At 40.7% G+C, this 19,260-nt stretch overlaps 4 protein-coding genes across 4 annotated transcripts; all 4 read left to right on the forward strand.

Moving 5' to 3' along the window:
• Positions 1–969, forward strand: LOC146445126 (taste receptor type 2 member 40-like). Its single transcript, XM_085049766.1, has one exon. The coding sequence runs from the start codon at positions 1–3 to the stop codon at positions 967–969; it is 969 nt and encodes a 322-aa protein (XP_084905892.1).
• A 3,311-nt stretch (positions 970–4,280) lies between these two features.
• On the forward strand, positions 4,281–5,216 carry LOC146445127 (taste receptor type 2 member 40-like). The gene has a single exon (XM_085057383.1). The coding sequence runs from the start codon at positions 4,281–4,283 to the stop codon at positions 5,214–5,216; it is 936 nt and encodes a 311-aa protein (XP_084913509.1).
• A 4,717-nt stretch (positions 5,217–9,933) lies between these two features.
• LOC146445128 (taste receptor type 2 member 40-like) lies at positions 9,934–11,100 on the forward strand. The gene has a single exon (XM_085057409.1). It carries the CDS (start codon positions 9,960–9,962, stop codon positions 10,875–10,877), a length of 918 nt encoding a protein of 305 aa, XP_084913535.1. The 5' UTR covers positions 9,934–9,959; the 3' UTR covers positions 10,878–11,100.
• A 5,283-nt stretch (positions 11,101–16,383) lies between these two features.
• On the forward strand, positions 16,384–17,301 carry LOC146445129 (taste receptor type 2 member 40-like). The gene has a single exon (XM_085049780.1). It carries the CDS (start codon positions 16,384–16,386, stop codon positions 17,299–17,301), a length of 918 nt encoding a protein of 305 aa, XP_084905906.1.
• The last annotated feature ends 1,959 nt before the right edge of the window (positions 17,302–19,260 follow it).

Here is a 19,260-nt window from a genome sequence, read left to right on the forward strand (position 1 = left end):
ATGGTCACATCTTTTGCTCTCTTTTTCTTATCAATTGCTATAATTGAATCCATGGCAGGAATTCTAGGAAATGGAATTATCTTGGCAGTCAGTTCATCAAGCTGCATTAGGAGCAAAACATGGTCCCCATATGATATGATCATGATCTCGCTGAGTTCATCCAGAATCATTTTACAGTGCTGGAGTATACTGGATGTATTTTTAACTATATTTTGTGAACCCTTCTATTATGATGAAAATTTTTCTGTAATTATCAACACAGTGTATATGTTTCTGAACTACTCCAGTCTCTGGTTTGGTGCCTGGCTCAGTGTCTTCTATTGTATCAAGGTTGCCAGTTTTACACAGTCTTTCTTCATCTGGCTGAAGCAAAGGATTCCCAGGCTGATGCCCTGGATGCTGCTCACATCATGGCTCTACTCCTTCGCAGCTGCAATTCCCTTTGCCTGGGGTGACTATGGTGTGCATGACAACTTCACTGCTCTTCTACCCGTGACAAACTCTTCAGGAATGACAACCACAAGGAAAGACAGCATGAATTTATTGCTTTATTTCTGTAATGCAAGTACAGCTTTGCCTTTAACACTGTCTGTTGTTTCAAGTGTCCTGCTGATTCAGTCTCTCTGGGCACACACCAGACAGATGCAAAATAATGCAAGTGGCTTCAGGGATCCCAGCTTAGAGGCTCATATGAAAGCCATCAAATCAGTCTGTTCCTTCCTCATCCTTTATAGTGTATATTTTATTTGTTTGCTTCCTTTCTTATTCAATGGTGTTACACCTTTAAGTGATGGGGAATCTGTTTGTGAAGCTGTAATTACTGCCTGTCCTGCAGGACACACAATGGTGTTAATCTGGAGCAATCCACAATTTCAAGAGCTGCCAGCTAGGATTTGGCACCACACTACCTGTCCTGTCAAAGTTAAATCCTTGTTAAAGAGAATCATTTTGCCAGGATTTTCTAGTTGAGATCCAAATGAACTAAATGGAAATCGTCAGAGGTATAAAGTTATAGACATTTGAAAGAGTAGATTAGGGCCTTGATCTGGAGTCATGAAAATGGGTGGAAATTTGCTTTACTTATATTAGAGTCTTGTTATGAAGAATTGTTTGAATTGTTTCCTATTTGCTGTATTGTCCTTGGAAATCACCATGTTTTCTCTAAGACAGCAGAAAAACGAGGACAAGACTCAGATTTCTGTATGATTCAGCAAAGAATGACATGGCCTTTTGATCTTGCTGCTCTTGCTGAAGTAGTGATCGCTGTCACTGTCTTATTCTTACATCAGGACTGGAATTTCATAACCCTTTTCAGGGTCAGTGGCAGTTTATTTACTCTTAAAGGGACTGTCATCGAAACATACAGGACTTGGGCCTTGTGTTGACTAAGCCCCTTCTGATGGAATGTATCTGGTTTGGATGCTGTCAATTTGTTTGAAGCAAGGTACCTGTATTTGATCTTAGTCTGTGCCTCAATTGCTTTCTTTTAAAACTTAAAAAATTCCTAGTTAAACAATAACTTGTGTTGGAGTCTTCCTTCCCCTCATGACAGAAACTGGTTCACAGGTGACTTGAAGCAGTGGCTTGCAGGAACATCTTTCCTGCCATTTAACAGAGCTGCTGAAAATTCAGCACATGGCAATGACACCCTCACAAGGCATTGCCAGCACCAGTGAAACATGCTGCTTCCCAGCTCAGCACCATGGAACACCCATGGTGGGAGGGTTGGTCCATCCTCTGCCCTTCCCTGCTGTCCCCTCACTGCTCTTCAGCCAGAAACCTCAGGCATCTCTGAGCACACCAACAGGCAAAACACATGGGCTGTGCTCACCCTACAAACCTGACATTGTCCTTACTGTCTTTGCCTTGCCTTGGGGTTTTCCCTCAACATGGGGAAAATAATTTAATTTATTGCCAATTAATAACAGAGTAATGAAGTGACAAAGAAACAACAAAAGCAGAAATTTTTCCCCCCATCCCCTCCTCTGCCTCCTCTTCTGTCTCCTCCCTCCCTGAGCAGGGCAGGGGAACAGGGAATGGGGACTGCAGAGGGCATCCTCTCCACAGGGTGCAATCCTTCAGGAACAAACTGCTTCACCACGGGATCCCCACAGGCTGCAGCTCCTGCCAGAACACTTCTCCATGGTGGGATCTCCACAGGGTGCAGCTTCCTTCAGGGCACAACCACCTGCTGCCATGGGGGCTCTGCATGGGCTGCAGGGTGGATATCTGCTCCAGTGAGCTCTGCCAGGGGCTGCAGGGTCACAGTCCACATCAGCATGGTCTTCTCCAGGTAGCAGGGAGATCTCTGCTCTGGGGCTTCACAGTTTTCTTTTACTAAAAGGCAAATGTTCTTTGTTTGTTGATATTTTTCTTTTGGAGTCGTCTGTCAGCAGCATGCTAGAAATTTAGCATGCCACTTTGTTAAAAAAATAAACACACTTATTTGGTCTCTCCAAGGTGAAAGTGAAATTCTAACCGTGGGTGAGAAACTAACTTGTTTTTAAAAGACACTTGCATTTGGTTTTGCCAAAAAAGGTGGGACACCTCCAAAAACTCTCATGCAGTTTGACTTCCAACATTTGAAAGCAGAATGTCCTGAACTGTTGTAAAAATTTCCAAAGGAAAACTTCTGTGGGTCTTGGATCCTTTTATTTAATATTTGAAACCAGAACAATACATCATTCCTTGGCAAGTTTTGACAAGCAGGAAGCTGTAAATTTTCCGTCTGAATTTCAACAAAGAACTTTGCAGATGGGGTAGTGGGAAAGCCTTTCAGAGCAAGTATCAAAAGAAACTGAACAGAGAGCCACATCGTTCAATCACTTTCTCAAGAAGTGATAAACCCAGAGTTTAAGAAAGCACTGAAACATATTCAATCCCATTTCTCTCACTAAAAACTACTGCTAATAATATTATTACTAAAGACAGAAAGTTTGCACTAATGCAAAAATTAAGTAGTTTTTAGAGTACTGTTTTTTTGATCTTGGACTATTTCAATCTTTTCCTTGGTGTGTGTTCATGTATTACATTAATAAGTATCTAAAAATAACATGTACATAACACATCCAGTGGTACATGTATCAAATATATAAACAGATGTACATATATCTGAGGTGAATGAGCATAAAGTTCTACTCCTATAGGTACTTGATCACAAAGGTTTGATCACGGCCCTAGGCAAACACAGAGTACATTAAGCACTGGTATATTCAAACTACTCAAAGAAACAGCCTTGAAAAAGTCTCACTGTTTCTCCCTTCATCACTGCCCACAGCTTCATAGTGTACTACTGACAGCTGCTTGTGCCACTGCATTTCTAAAGAGCCTTTGTGTCTTTCCTTCTGTGCTCTATCTGACTGATAAAACATGAGTCCCAAAGCTTTTCATTAAACCCAAGCCTCTCCACTCACTTGGAAGACCTGTATCCACTTGGATTGGGAAAGTGTTTGAATTCACTTCTTTTAGCAAGTAGAACAGAATTTTAAAAGTATGCATGTTCCATAATGAGAGCAAGACTGATTTGATTGACATTTCTGCTATTGCTCTTGTATATTGCCACATCTAAATTCCTTAGACAAATTCTACAATTTTTCAGGAGGCTTGTGAACAACAAGCAAGTGAACTACTCTGGTAGAATGACTGTCCTCTTCTCTGTCCTTATCTTCCTACAAAATTATTGTTCACTTTTTGGACATAAAAAAATGTACGAGAAAGAATGTAATGAAAATTATACTACTTAATACTCTCCACACACGAAAAACACATGGAACAATCCTCCTTCCAGCAGACATTTGAACATAGCTGATAGAGAAAAGGAGCTGACCAAGTATTACAAGAGACCACAGTAACTACTCTCATAAACCCTGTAGCAATAACACTGCAAGACAGGGAGAGATTAAGGCATCTGGTAAAAAAAGCAAATCTAGGCATATAAAGCAGGACATCAGACACTGAACTGCAAATCTGCAGACAGAAAAACAATACTTCAGCTGCTCCATAACCCTACCAATGCAAATCCTTTCACCAAGCTGAAAACTATGTAATTGAATCTTTATTCCATTTGCATGATTAGACAAATCAGCTGAGCTATTAACCCCAGAAAACAACATGTAAATAGCAGAAATATTGAATGACATTATGATCCTTCTGCCCCTGAGATAAATAGGTGAGCATGTGCCCATAACAGCTCCATTGGGATTGTTGGCAGTGCCTGGCAGTTGTGAGGATTTCAAGAGTCCAAAAGAAGCTGAGCAACAATTGCAAGCTCTTGTGTTGCAATGGTCACATCTTTTGTTCTCCCCGTTCTGTCAATCACTATAATTGAATCCATGGCAGGAATTCTAGGAAATGGAATTATCTTGGCAGTCAGTTCATCAAGCTGCATTGGGAGCAAAACATGGTCTCCATATGATATGATAGTGACCTGTCTGAGTTCATCCAGAATCATTTGGCACTCCTGGAATATATTGGATTTCTTGATGACAATATTTTATGAAACCTCCTATTATGGAACAATTCTTCCAGTAGTTGCAAATATACTCTATATGTTTCTGAACTGCTGCGATCTCTGGTTTGGTGCCTGCCTTAGTGTCTTCTATTGTATCAAGGTCGCCAGTTTTACACAGTCTTTCTTCATCTGGCTGAAGCAAAGGATTGCCAGGCTGATGCCCTGGATGTTGCTCACATCATGGCTCTGCTCCTTGGTAACTGCAATTCCCTTTGCCTGGGATGACTATGGTGTGCATGACAACTTCACTGTTCCTCTACCTGTGACAAACTCTTCAGCAATGACAACCACAAGGAAAGACAGATTGACTTCATTGTTTTATTTCTGTAATGCAAGTACAGCTTTGCCTTTAATACTGTCTGTTGTTTCAAGTGTCCTGCTGATTCGGTCTCTCTGGGCACACACCAGACAGATGCAAAATAATGCAAGTGGCTTCAGGGATCCCAGCTTAGAGGCTCATATGAAAGCCATCAAATCAGTCTGTTCCTTCCTCATCCTTTACATTATATATTTTATTTGTTTTCTTCTTCTCTATTTCAGAATTTTTTCACCTTTAAGCATTGAGCAATCTGTGTGTGTGGCTGTAAAGGCTGCCTGTCCTACAGGACACACAATGGTCTTAATTTGGATCAATCCAAAATTTCGAGAGTTTCCAGCTAGGATTTGGCACCACGCTACCTGTCCTTTCAGAACTAGATCCATGTAAAATACTGTAATGTAGCCTGGACTTTCTAGCGGACATCTAAATTAGCTAAATTGAAATTGTCAGAGGTATAAAGTAATAGACACTGGAATGAGTAGTTTAGGGCCTTGATCTGGAACCATGAAGAATGGTGGAAATTTGCTTCACTTCAATGAGAGTCTTGTTACAAAGAATTGTATAAGTTGTGTCCTATTTGCTGTAATTTCCTTGGAAATTAGCATGGTTTCTCTAAAACAATAGAAAAAGAAGGCCAAGGCTCAGATTCCTGTATGATTCAGTAAAGAATGAGATGGCTATGTGATCTTGCTGCTCTTCTAAAGTAGTGAACAGTGTCACTATATGAATGTTTTATTAGAACTGGAGCTTCATGATCCTTTGCAGCTGCAGTGGGATTTAATTACTTTTAATGTGAATGTCACTGAGACACACATGAATTGGGCCTTGTGTTCAGTAAACCCATCCTGATGTAATGTGCATTGTTTGGATGTTGTCAATGTGTTTGAAGCAATGTACCTGTGTTTGATCTGAGTTTGAGTGAGAATTGCTTTATTTTCAAATTTTAAAATACCACGTGAAAGGACAATTCTTTGTTTGAGTGTTCCTTCCCCTCATGACAGAAGCTGGTTCACAGGTGACAGCCATGGCATCCATGAACATCTTTTCTGCCATTTAACAGAGCTGCTGAAAATTCAGCACATGGCAATGACACCCTCCCAAGGCATTGCCAGCACCAGTGAAACCTGCTGCTTCCCAGCTCAACACCATCAAACACCCCTGTGCTATTTTCCTGCCTCTTTAGGCACATCTTCCCTCCTAAGCTATTTCCATAAAATAAAATCAGACATTTCCGTCTGCAGTAACATCCATTTGAGAATCTAAGAGGGAAAGCAGTCAGAAATATTGGAAGGCACCTTATATGGTCAGTCTCCTTATATGGAAGTCACCTTATATGGTAGACCTTTCTGTCTGTAAATGAAACTAACTATTTTCATATGAATAAAAACATCTTCAAGATACCCTTTATACAAAGTCGACTAAATCCCTATGTTCTATTCAATAAGTTATTAAACAAATTTGACAAAAATTTGAAATGGGAAACAAAATTGTAGCCTCTGTACCAGTAGGAAAACGAGAGTTAGAGGAGTTACAATCCTGTGATGTCACGCATCTTGTTTGAAAGTAGACATTTTTCCCTTTTTCTCTGTTTTATTTATAAGCTGGAAATTGCTTTCATTTCCTCATCTTAACTTGGCAACCTGGATAAAGTTTGAAAGTGATGGGTTAAGACCCTTCCAAAACATCTGACCTATTTCCACACACACCAATGCTGCTCAGCCGCTCTGGCAGCTCTGTTCAAGTCAGATACAGCCAATGAAATCAGGAAACAAACAAAATTCAAAGCTCATCCTGCTCTAACACTGGCAGAAGGAGATAATGCAAACCACATTCTCTTGTACTTGTTTCCATTGAGCATCCAGGAAAAACACCACAAGATTTCTAAAGGAAATTGCTCACATGTGGCATAAAGCAAAGAGGCCAGCATTTGAAACAAAAGTCTTTCCCATTAAAGACACTCCTATGGATTTCTGTAAATTAATGATGAAAAAAATCATCAGTGATAAAATGCAAAGAAAGAGAGTAGTTCTTAGTTATTTTCTAAAGCACAGTCTTTTCCAAGCAAAAAAACAGTACTAGATTAGAGTCATTAGGTCAAGGTAAGAGATGCAAATATCTACATGAGAGATCCCTACAGGGTCCTTGTCTGATTTGCATTCCCAGAAACACTGCTGGAGTTTTCATAACTGAAATTCTGGAAGACATGCAATGTACTCAGTTTTCAGTGCCCATCACAACAGGATTTTAAGGAAGAACAAATCTATGCGCCATAGTATAATTCTTTTCTGAGTATGTAGGAACATGGGATGACAAAAAGATATGAATGTACATTCTGGTAAAATTTAGGCCGTGCTTTTGAGGGTCTGGCTGTCTAGTTTCAGAGTAAACATCCACAGTGCAGTTGAGAGACCATAAAACAAATTCTTGAGAGAAGCCATGGTGGAGCTCAGCCCCCTCTACATTCATGAGCTCATTCTGAGCTTGGTGCTCACCCTTGGTCTCTCCCTGCGCTGTGCTGCAGATTTGCCTGGGCCTTTCCACCTGCTTAGCTGACCTGGATACTCATCCTGGCCTGCAGACTGCAATTATTCACTTGATCCTGGGCATGTCTTATCACTATGGACATATCTGGCAAACACTGAACTTCTGGCTGAACCTGATAATTATCACAGAGCGGATCTGCTCTCCTTGCCCCTATGTGGCATATATGACTGCAGGTCTGACAGTGGTCTTACTGTCTTTGCCTTGCCTTGGAGAATTCCTTCAACGTGAGGAAAACAACTGATTTTATTGCCAACCAATAACAGAACAGGGCAGGGCAGGGCAGGGCAGGGAGAAAGAGAGACAAAGAGAGGGAAAGAGAGAGCGAGCAGAAACCTGTTCCCACAATTCCCACAATTCTTCACTCTTCCATCTCCTCCCTCCCTGAGCAGGGCAGGGGAACAGGGAATGGGGACTGCAGAGGGCATCCTCTCCACAGGGTGCAATCCTACAGGAACAAACTGCTTCACCATGGGATCCCCACAGGCTGCAGCTCCTGCCAGAACACTTCTCCATGGTGAGATCTCCACAGGGTGCAGCTTCCTTCAGGGCACAACCACCTGCTGCCATGGGGGCTCTGCATGGGCTACAGGGTGGATATCTGCTCCAGTGAGCTCTGCCAGGGGCTGCAGGGTCACAGTCCACATCAGCATGGTCTTCTCCAGGTAGCAGGGAGATCTCTGCTCTGGGGCTTCACAGTTTTCATTACTAGAAGGCAAATGTTTTTTGTTTGTTGATATTTTTCTTTTGGAATCGTCTGTCAGTAGCATGCTAGAAAGCTGATCTTGTAAAGAAAATTTACACACTTATTTGGTGCCTCCAAGGTGAAAGTGAAATTCTAACAGTGGGTGAGAAACTAACTTTTTTTCAACAAATCTTGCAATTGTTTTGCCAAAAAAGTGTGACACCTCGAAAATCTCTCATGCAGGTAGACTTCCAACATTTAAAAAAATTTCCAAAGGAAGAGCTTCTGTGAGTTTTGAATCCTTTTGTTAAACATTTGAAAACAGAACAATATTTGATTCCTTGGCAAGTTTTGACAAGCAGGAAGCTGGAAATTTTCCATCTGAATTTCAACGAAGAACTTTACAGATGGGGTAGTGGGAAAGCCTTTCAGAGCAAGCATCAAAAGAAACTGAACACACCTTTCAATCACTCTGTCTCAAAGTGATAAACCCAGAGTTTAAGAAAGGTGTGAAACATACTCAGTCCCATTTCTCTCACTAAAAACCATTGCTAATAATATTTTTACTGAGGACAGAAAGTTTGCACCAATACTAAAATTAATTCATTTTTAGAGTACTGTTTGTTCGATCTTGAATTATTTCAATCTTTTTCCTGGTCTGTGTATGTATTATAATAATAAGTATCTAAAAATGACATGTACATAACACATGTACGTGTATCAAATATATAAACAGATGTACATATATGTGAGGTGAATGCACACAAAGTTCTACTCCTACAGGTACCTGATCAAAAGGTTTGATCACTGCCCTAGGCAAACACAGATTACACTAAGCACTAGTAAATTCAAACTATACTAAGAAACAGCCTTGAAAATATCTCACAATTTCTCCCTTGATCACCGCCCACAGCTTCTTGGTGTACAACTGACAGCTACTTGTGCCACTGCACTTCTAAAGAACCTTTGTGTGCTCTATCCTACAGATAAAACATGTTTCTCAAACCTTTTCACTAAACCCAAGCCTCTCCACTCACTTAGTAGACCTGTATCCTCTTGGATGTGGAAAGTGTTTGAATTCACTTCTTTTAGCAAGTATAACAGAATTTTAAAAGTATGTCTGTTCCATATGTGTGGGACAATGATTTGTTTGACATTTCTGCCATTGCTCCTGTATGTAACACTATGTATTGAGAGATCTTAAATTCCTTAGGCAAAATCCACATTTCTGCACACGGTTCATGAGAACTGAACCAGTGAAATGGTCGGGTAAAATGATTTTTCTTTTCTCTGTACTTATCTTACTACAAAATTATTGTTCACTTTTGGGACTCTCCAAGAATGAATGCAATGAAAATTTTAATGCCTAAAACTCTCCACACACCAAAAATATACGGGACAATCCTCCTTCCAGCAGCCATTTGAATATATCTGATAAAGAAAAGGAGCTGATTCAGTATTACAAGAGGTCACAGTAAATACTCTCACAAACTCTGAAGCAATAACACTGCAAGACAGAGAGAGATTAAAGCATTAGATATAAAAACCAAATCTGGACATATAAAGCAGGACATCAGACACTGGAATGCAAACCTGGAGATATGAAACACCACTTCAGCTGCTCCCTAATCCTACCAATGCAAATCCTTTCAGCAAATTGAAAACTATGTAATTGAATCTTTACTGAATTTGCATGCTTAGACAAATCAGCTGAGCTATTAACCCCAAAAAACAACATGTAAAATAGCAGAAATACTGAATGACATTATGATCCTTGTGTCCCTAAGATAAATAGGTGAGCATGTGCCCAAAACAGCTCCACTGGGATTAGCAGTGCTTGGCAGATCTGAGGCTTTCAGGAGTCCAGAAGAAGCTGAGCAACAATTGCAAACACTTCAGTTGCAATGGTCACATCTTTTGTTCTCCTTTTTCTATCAATTTTTATAATTGAATTCATTGCAGGAATTCTAGGAAATGGAATTATCTTGGCTGTGAGTTTATCAAGCTGCATTAGGAGTAGAGCATTGCCCCCATATGATATGATCATGATCTCTCTGAGTTCATCCAGAACCATTTTGCATTCCTGGAATACAGTGGATGGCTTAATGACTATATTTTTTGAAACCTATTATAGGGAAAATGTGTTCCGAGTTTCCCGGATAATTTTTATGTTTCTGAACTGCTGCGGTCTCTGGTTTGGTGCCTGGCTTAGTGTCTTCTACTGTATCAAGATTGCCAGTTTTACACAGTGTTTCTTCATCTGGCTGAAGCAAAGGATTCCCAGGCTGATGCCCTGGATGCTGCTCACATCATGGCTCTGCTCCTTCGTAACTTCAATTCCCTTCACCTGGGGTGACTATGGTGTGCATGACAACTTCACAGCTCCTCAATCCAAGACAAACTTTCCAGTAATGAGAACCCCAAGGAAACACAGATGGACTTTCTTGTTTTCTTTCAGCGAGGCAAGTACAGCTTTGCCTTTAATACTGTCTGTTGTTTCAAGTGTCCTGCTGATTCGGTCTCTCTGGGCACACACCAGACAGATGCAAAATAATGCAAGTGGCTTCAGGGATCCCAGCTTAGAGGCTCATATGAAAGCCATCAAATCAGTCTGTTCCTTCCTCATCCTTTACATTATATATTTTATTTGTGTGCGTCTCCTCTTACACAATGGTTTTGCACCTTTAAGCATTGGGGCGTCTGCGTGTGTAGCTGTAATGGCTGCATGTCCTGCAGGACACACAGTGGTCTTAATCTGGAGCAATCCAAAATTTCAAGAGCTGCCAGCTAGGATTTGGCACCACCTGTCCTGTCAGAACTAGATCTTTGTTAAAGGACAATGGCTTAGCCTAGCCTTTCTAGTTGAGATCCAAATGAATTAAGTTGAAGTTGTCAGAGGTATAAAGTTACAGACACTGGAATGAGTAGATTAGGGCCTTCATGTGGAATCATGAAAAAGGTCAAAATTTGCTTTACTTTCATGTGAGTCATGTTATGAAGAATTGTGTAAATTGTCTATTATCTGCTGTATTTTCCTTGGAAATCATCACAGTTTCTCTATGTTAGCAGAAAAACAGGGCTAAGATTTAGATTTGAATGTAATCTCTTGGAATGCTTTAAATTAAAACCTTGATACAAATAGAGCAGACCTGCTTGAGCACAGGCATGGTCACGTTTTATTTCTCAATATGAAGCGTGAATGCTTTTCTGGTTAATACAAGCTCCTTATGAGGATGTTAAGGAATTCCCTATCATTTTGAAACAACTTACTGACCATTTTCGATTCTCGTTGATTTCTAGGAAAATATTTGTTGATTCAAAAGCTGTCTGATTCAGGAAAGAACGACATGGCCTTTTGTGCTTCCTGCTCTTGCTGAAGTAGTGATCACTGTCACTGTGTTATTGTTACATCAGGAATGGAATTTCATAACCCTTTTCAGTGTCAGTGGCAGTTTATTTATTTTAAAGGGACTGTCACCAAAACATACAGGACTTGAGCCTTGTGTTGACTAACCCACTTCAGATGGAATGTATCTGGTTTGGATGCTGTCAGTCAGTTTGGAGCAATGTACCCATATTTGATCTTAGTCTGTGCATGATTTGTTTCACTTGAAAAATTAAAAAATACCTATTTAAGCAATAACTTGTGTTGGAGTCTTCCTTCCCCTCATGACAGAAACTCGTTCACAGGTGACTTGAAGCAGTGGCTTGCAGGAACATCTTTCCTGCCATTTAACAGAGCTGCTGAAAATTCAGCACATGGCAATGACACCCTCACAAGGCGTTGCCAGCACCAGTGAAATATGCTGCTTCCCAGCTCAGCACCATGGAACACCCATGGTGGGAGGGTTGGTCCATCCTCTGCCCTTCCCTGCTGTCCCCTCACTGCTCTTCAGCAACAAACCTCAGGCATCTCTGACCACACCAACAGGCAAAACACATGGGCTGTGCTCACCCCACAAACTGTGGGTGCTGTCCTGCTCCTGGCTGAGCTGTGAGGCACATGGCTGCTCAGCAGGGACATCCTCAACAGCTGCTCTCACATAATTTGGTTTATGTTCGGTTCTTCCACATTCCCCATGAACATGAGATTTGAAAGAGATTCCTGTGCTATTTTCCTGACTGTTTAAATACATCTTCCCCAAAAATCTTTCTTTCCACAGAATTAAATCAAATAGTTCCCTGTGCATTGACGTGCATTAGGGAATCTAAGAGGCAAAATATGTGGCTAGCACAGGTCTTTCCCATGAGAATTTTCTCCTGTGTTTTATAAACAACAATAAAGTTTGGATGTTATTAAAAACAGTGTCTCGAGATTTGGACAGTTCAGGCCTGGCCCCTCAGGCCAATCTGACTGACCAATCTGAGCGACCTCTGAAAAATCTATATGAGTTGGAATCAAATAATAAAAGCTCTCTTTTTATGCCACACTGAGAATCCAGGTCTTTTCTCTGCTAGGGGCTCAACAGCGACACAAAATAGACAGAAATATTGGAAGGAGCCTCATAGGATCAATTTCGTGGTACATCTTTAATTCTCTAACTGACCAGTTACGTAACTATTGCCATATGAATAAACGTATTTTTAACATACATTTTATACAGAGTGGGCTAAATCATGTGTTCCTTTGGATAAATTATAAGACAAATTTTATAAAGATTTGTTGTGGGGAAAAAAAATTACAACCCTTATACTAGCAGGAAAATGAGACTTACAGCAGTTACAATGCTGTGATGTCAAACATCTTGTCTAAGAATAGGTATTTTTTCTCTTTCCTCTCTTCTGTCTGTAAGTCAGAAGCTGGTTTGATTCCCCCCATCCTAAATCTACCAATTTGCAACCTGACGAAAGTTTGAACAACATGGATTCAGACCCTTCCAAAAGATCTGAACTATTTCCACACACAGCAATGCTACTCAGCCACGCTGGCAGCTCTGTTCAAGTCAAGCACAGTGATTCAAACCAAGAAGCAAACAAAATTCAAAGCTCATTCTGCTGTAACACTGGCAGAAGGAGATGAAGCAAATTACATTGACTTGTCGCTCCTTCCATTAAGGATCCAGGAAAAAGCTCACAAGATTTCTCTAGGAAACTCCTCATATGTTGCATAAAACAATGAGGCCAACATTTGAAATGAAGGTCTTCTCATTAAAGACACTCCGCTGGATTTCTCTAATTTAATATTGAAAGAATCATCACTGAGTAGCTCAGACAAAGAAAGGCAGCAGTCCCAAATTACTTTCCAAAGCACAGTCTTTTCCAAGCAACAAAACAGTAATTTGATTAGAGGCATTAGCTCAAGGCAAGAAATGCAAATACCCACACAAGAGATCCCTACAGGATCCTTCACTGATTTGCTTTCCCAAAAGAACACCTGGAATTTTCATAACATCAATTCTGGATGAGTTGCAATGGATTTGGTTTTCAGTGACCATCACAACAGGATTTTAAGGAAGACCAAAAGCTATGTGCCAGGCTATATTGATTTTCTGGGTATGCTGGAAGAGGGAGACAAAGGAAGATATGATTAGAATTTCTGGCTGAATTAAGACCTTGTTTTTGAGGTTTTGGCTGTCTTGTTTCAGAGGAAACTACCACAGTGCAACGGACTGACCTTACAAGAAATTCCTGAGAGAAGCCATGGTGAGGCTTGGCCCTCTCTACATACACAAGCTGATCCACCATGGCTGCTAAACCCTTGGCCTCTCCCTGAGCTGTGCTGCAGCTTTGCCTGTGACAGGGCACAAATACCTACTGCCATGGGGGCTCTGCATGGGCTGCAGGGTGGATATCTGCTCCAGTGAGCTCTGCCAGGGGCTGCAGGGTCACAGTCCACATCAGCATGATCTTCTCCAGGAAGCAGGGAGATCTCTGCTCTGGGGCCTGGAGCATCTTGTGCCACTCCTTCTTCACTGACCATGGTGTCTGCAAGGCTGCTTCTCTCCCATATTCTCTCGCACTCCTCTCTCACAGTTGCTCTGCATTGGTCTTCACCCTTCCTTAAATGAGTTGTCACAGAGATGTCACCACCATCACTGATGGGCTGAGACTTGGCCAGCTGTGGGTCCATTTTGGGGTAACTGAGACTGGTTCTGTGTGACACAGGGGCAACACCTGCTCCCTTCTCACACAAGACATCCCTGCAGCCTCCTCTCTACCTAAAACCTTGCCCATAAACCCCACACATATCACACAGACATTTGCTGGTTATCTCCTGGCAATGAGATCATGGTCAGTGCTGAATGGGCTTAGATCAGCCTGGTCTACTGGAAGGTGTCCCTGGCTATGGCAGGGCTGGAACTAGATGTTCTTGAAGGTCCCTTTCAACACAAACCATTCTTTGATTCTGTGATTCAATGAATGAGCTTAAAAGAGCTTTTGAATTCAAGGAGCTGCTCAAAAGTTTTCCTAAGAGGAAAGTGTTCTGTGTTTGCTGATATTTTTCTATTGGAAATGTCTTTCAATAGCATGCTAGAAAGTAGCTCCTGTCCAAAAAACCAAACACACTCTTCTTTTATCCCTCCAAAGTGAAACTGAAATTTGAACAGTTTGCGAGAAAGTAACTGTTTTACAGATAATTTGCACACCAAACTTATGAAAGTGTGTGACACCTCCAAAAATTTTCATATAGGTACACTTGTAACATTTGGAAACAGAATTTCCTAATTTGTTATAAAAATTTCCAAAGGAACAGCTTCTATGGGCTTTGAACCCGTTCGTTAAACATATAAAACCAGAACAATATTTTATTTGTTTGCAAGTTTAGAAATGCAAGAAATTGCCAATTTAAAGCTTAATTTCAACACAGAACTTTGCAGATGAGGTAGTAGGAAAGCCATTCAGAGCAAGTATCAATAGCCACTGAACACAGAGCCAGAACATTGAAGCACTGTGTTACAAATTGATAAGCCCAGAGTTTATGACATGGACTTAATGAGATGTAAAAATATTGAAATACATCCAATCATATTGCTCTCACTAAAAACACTAATACTTTTAATGAAAATAGAAAATGAGTTTGTACCAACATAAAAATTAATTAATTTTTAACATATTGTTTATTTGACCTCAAACAATTTCAATCTTTTTCTTGGTGTATCTTTTAAAATAATAAGTATCTGCACATAACATGTGCATAACACATACAGTGGTACATGTATCAAATATATAAAGAGATGTACAAAATTCTGAGGAGAATTCTCGCAAAGTTCTACTCCTACAGGTACTTGATCACAAAGGTTTCATCACTGCCCAAGACAGACATAGATTATAATAAGCACTAGTAAATTCAAACTACACAAAGAAACAGCCTTGAAAATACATCACCATTTCTCCCTTGATCACCGCCCACAGCTTCTTGGTGTACTCCTGACAGCTGCTTATGCCACTGCACTTCTAAAGAACCTTTGTGTCTTTCCTTCTGTGCTCCATCGTACAGATAAAACATGAGTCCAAATCCTCTACACTAAACCCAAGCCTCTCTTCTCACCTGTACCTTCATGGATGTGGAAAGTGTTTGAATTCACTTCTTTGAGCAAGTAGAACAGAATTTTAAAAGTATGCATGTTCCATAATGAGAGCAAGACTGATTTGCTTGACACTTATGCCATTGTGCCTGTATATTGCCAGATCTAAATTCCTTAGACAATTTTTCAGGAGGCTTATGAACAACAAGCAAGTGAAGTACTCTGGTAGAATTACTGTCCTTTTCTGTGTCCTTATCTTCCTACAAAATTATTGTTCACGTTTGGGACAGTACAAGGCAGAATGTAATGAAAACTATAATACTTAAAACTCTCCACACACCAAAAACACCTGGGACAATCCTCCTTCCAGCAGCCATTTGAAGATACCTGATAAGGAAAAGGAGCGGACTCAGTATTACAAGAGACCACAGTAACTACTCTCATTAACCCTGTAGCAATAACACTGCAAGACAGGGAAAGATTAAGGCATCTGGTAAAAAGAGCAAATCTAGACATATAAAGCAGTACATTAGATATTGGACTGCAAATCTGCAGATGGAAAAACACCACTTCAGCTGCTCCATAAGCCTTCCAATGCAAATCCCTTTCAACAAATTGAAAACGATGTAATTGAATCTTTGTCCAATTTGCATGCTTAGACAAATCAGTGGAGCTATCAAGCCAAAAAACCAACATGTAAAATAGCAGAAATATTGAATGACATTATGATCCTTGTGTCCCTGAGATAAATAGGTAAGTAAGTGCCCATAACAGCTCCATTGGGATTGGCAGTGCCTGGCAGACCTGAGGCTTTCAGGAGCCCAGGTGAAGCTGAGTAATAACTCCAAGCTCTTGTGTTGCAATGGTCACATCTTTTGCTCTCCTTTTCCTATCAATTGCTATAATTGAATCCATGGCAGGAATTCTAGGAAATGGAATTATCTTGGCTGTCAGTTCTTCTAGCTGCATTAGGAGCAAAACATGGTCTCCATATGATATGATCATGATCTCTCTGAGTTCATCCAGAATAATTTTGCAGTCTTTGTGTATACTGCATTTCTTCATTATTATTTTTTTTGAAACCTATTATATGGACAACGTGTTTCTAGTTTCCAAGATAATTTTCATGTTTCTGAACTGCTGCTGTCTCTGGTTTGGTGCCTGGCTTAGTGTGTTCTATTGTATCAAGATTGCCAGTTTTACACAGTCTTTCTTCATCTGGCTGAAGCAAAGGATTCCCAGGCTGATGCCCTGGATGTTGCTCACATCATGGCTCTACTCCTTCATAACTGCAATTCCCTTTGCCTGGGATGACTATGGTGTGCATGACAACTTCACAGCTCCTCTACCCGTGACAAACTCTTCAGCAATGACAACCACAAGGAAAGACAGATTGACTTCATTGTTTTATTTCTGTAATGCAAGTACAGCTTTGCCTTTAATACTGTCTGTTGTTTCAAGTGTCCTGCTGATTCGGTCTCTCTGGGCACACACCAGACAGATGCAAAATAATGCAAGTGGCTTCAGGGATCCCAGCTTAGAGGCTCATATGAAAGCCATCAAATCAGTCTGTTCCTTCCTCATCCTTTATAGTGTATATTTTATTTGTTTCCTTCTTTTCTTATTCAGTGGTGTTTCACCTTTGAGTGACGGGGAATCTGTTTGTGAAGCTGTGATTGCTGCCTGTCCTGCAGGACACACAATGGTCTTAATTTGGAGCAATCCAAAATTTCAAGAGCTGCCAGCTAGGATTTGGCACCACACAACCTGTCCTGTCTGAACTAGATCCTTGTTAAAGAGAATCACTTTGCCTGGACTTTCTAATTGAGATCCAAATGAACTAAATTGAAGTCATTAGAGGTATAACTTAATAGACATTTGAAAAGGTAGATTAGGGCCTTGATCTGGAATCATGAATATGGGTGGATATTTACTTATATTAGAGTCTTGTTATGAAGAATTGTTTGAATTGTTTCCTATTTGCTGTAATTTCCTTGGAAATCACCATGGTTTCTCTAAGACAGCAGAAAAACAAGGCCAAGACTCAGATTCCTGTATGATTCAGGAAAGAATGACATGGCCTTTTGATCTTGCTGCTCTTGCTGAAGTAGTGATCACTGTCACTGCATTATTATTACACCAGGACTGGAATTTCATATCCCTTTCCAGCTGCAGTGGTAGTTTATTTACTTTTAAAGGGACTGTCACTGAAACATACAGGACTTGGGCCTTGTGTTAACTAACCCACTTCAGATGGAATGTATCTGGTTTGGATGCTGTCAGTCTGTTTGGAGCAATGTAACTGTGTCTGATCTTAGTCTGTACCAGAATTGCTTTGTTTTAAAACTTAAAAAATACCTACTTAATAATAACCTGCATTGGAGTGTTCCTTCCCCTCATGACAGAAACTGGTTCACAGGTAACTTGAAGCAGTGGCTTGCAGGAACATCTTTCCTGCCATTTAACAGAGCTGCTGAAAATTCAGCACATGGCAATGACACCCTCACAAGGCGTTGCCAGCACCAGTGAAACATGCTGCTTCCCAGCTCAGCACCATGGAACACCCATGGTGGGAGGGTTGGTCCATCCTCTGCCCTTCCCTGCTGTCCCCTCACTGCTCTTTAGCCACAAACCTCAGGCATCTCTGACCACACCAACAGGCAAAACACATGGGCTGTGCTCACCCCACAAACTGTGGGTGCTGTCCTGCTCCTGGCTGAGCTGTGAGGCACATGCCTGCACAGCAGGGACACCCTGAACAGCTGCTCTTGTTAACATTGGGTTAAAATGTTTGTTAAAAATAGGCTTTAGGAACGGGATAGGTAGGCACTACATGTCCAGGGCTGAGCGACATGATCACGGAGATTGCTTAGAGAATCAGGATTGTTTTAGTGAAATCATGCGGATTAGCACCTGTGAAATAAATCGGAAATACTGTGGGAGAAGGGAGGCCTAAAGTAATGCTTGGGGGGAAACAATGGAACAATGATAAGTTGATAATTAACATAGGATTACATCACTGTTCTGTAAGGGAAGGTATAAAACTGTATTCACTTCAAATCCATGTTGAAGTCAGATTTGGGTAGATGTTACACCCTGGCTTCCCGAGCTTGAGAATAAAAGGCACCTGCATATAATCATTCAGTGATTATGTGTTTTCCACACTAACACTCTCGTACACCTTGTTTACATTAGCTTATTCCACATTCCTCATTCCTCATGAGATTTGAAAACAGTCCTGTGCTATCTTCCTGGCTCTTTAAGTGCATCATCCCTCCAAAGCTTTATTTCCATAGAGTTAAATGAAATAGCTCCCTGTGTATTGACATGCATTTGAGAATCTAAGAAGCTAAACAGACAGAAATATTGGAAGGCACCTATAGGGTCTATCTCCTGGTAGACCTTTCTGTCTGTGTTTGACCAGCTCCCATATGAATAAAATATCTTCAACATGCATTTGACACACAGTCTACTAAATTCCTGTGTTCTACTGGATAAATTATGACACATGATTGATAAAGTCTTGTTCTGGGACAGAAAAGTAACAGTGTCTGTACCGGTAGGAAAATGAGAGTTACAGGAGTTACAATCCTGTGATGTCATACATCGTGTCAGAAAGTAGGCTTTTCTCTCTTTTTCTCTGTTTTATTTGTAAGCTGGAAAATGGTTCTATTCTCGCACCATAAACTTGCCAGGTGGCAACATGAGGAACGTTTCAAAGTCATGGCCTCAGACCTTT

This window comes from Lichenostomus cassidix, chromosome 1 (assembly GCF_008360975.1).
Source record: "Lichenostomus cassidix isolate B80296 chromosome 1, HeHo_3.0, whole genome shotgun sequence".
Classification (NCBI taxonomy): Eukaryota; Metazoa; Chordata; class Aves; order Passeriformes; family Meliphagidae; genus Lichenostomus; species Lichenostomus cassidix.

Bases quoted from the DNA above. Each gene is read 5' to 3' on its own strand.
- LOC146445126 (XM_085049766.1), top strand. From the start codon at position 1: ATGGTCACATCTTTTGCTCTCTTTTTCTTATCAATTGCTATAATTGAA.
- LOC146445127 (XM_085057383.1), top strand. From the start codon at position 4,281: ATGGTCACATCTTTTGTTCTCCCCGTTCTGTCAATCACTATAATTGAA.
- LOC146445128 (XM_085057409.1), top strand. From the start codon at position 9,960: ATGGTCACATCTTTTGTTCTCCTTTTTCTATCAATTTTTATAATTGAA.
- LOC146445129 (XM_085049780.1), top strand. From the start codon at position 16,384: ATGGTCACATCTTTTGCTCTCCTTTTCCTATCAATTGCTATAATTGAA.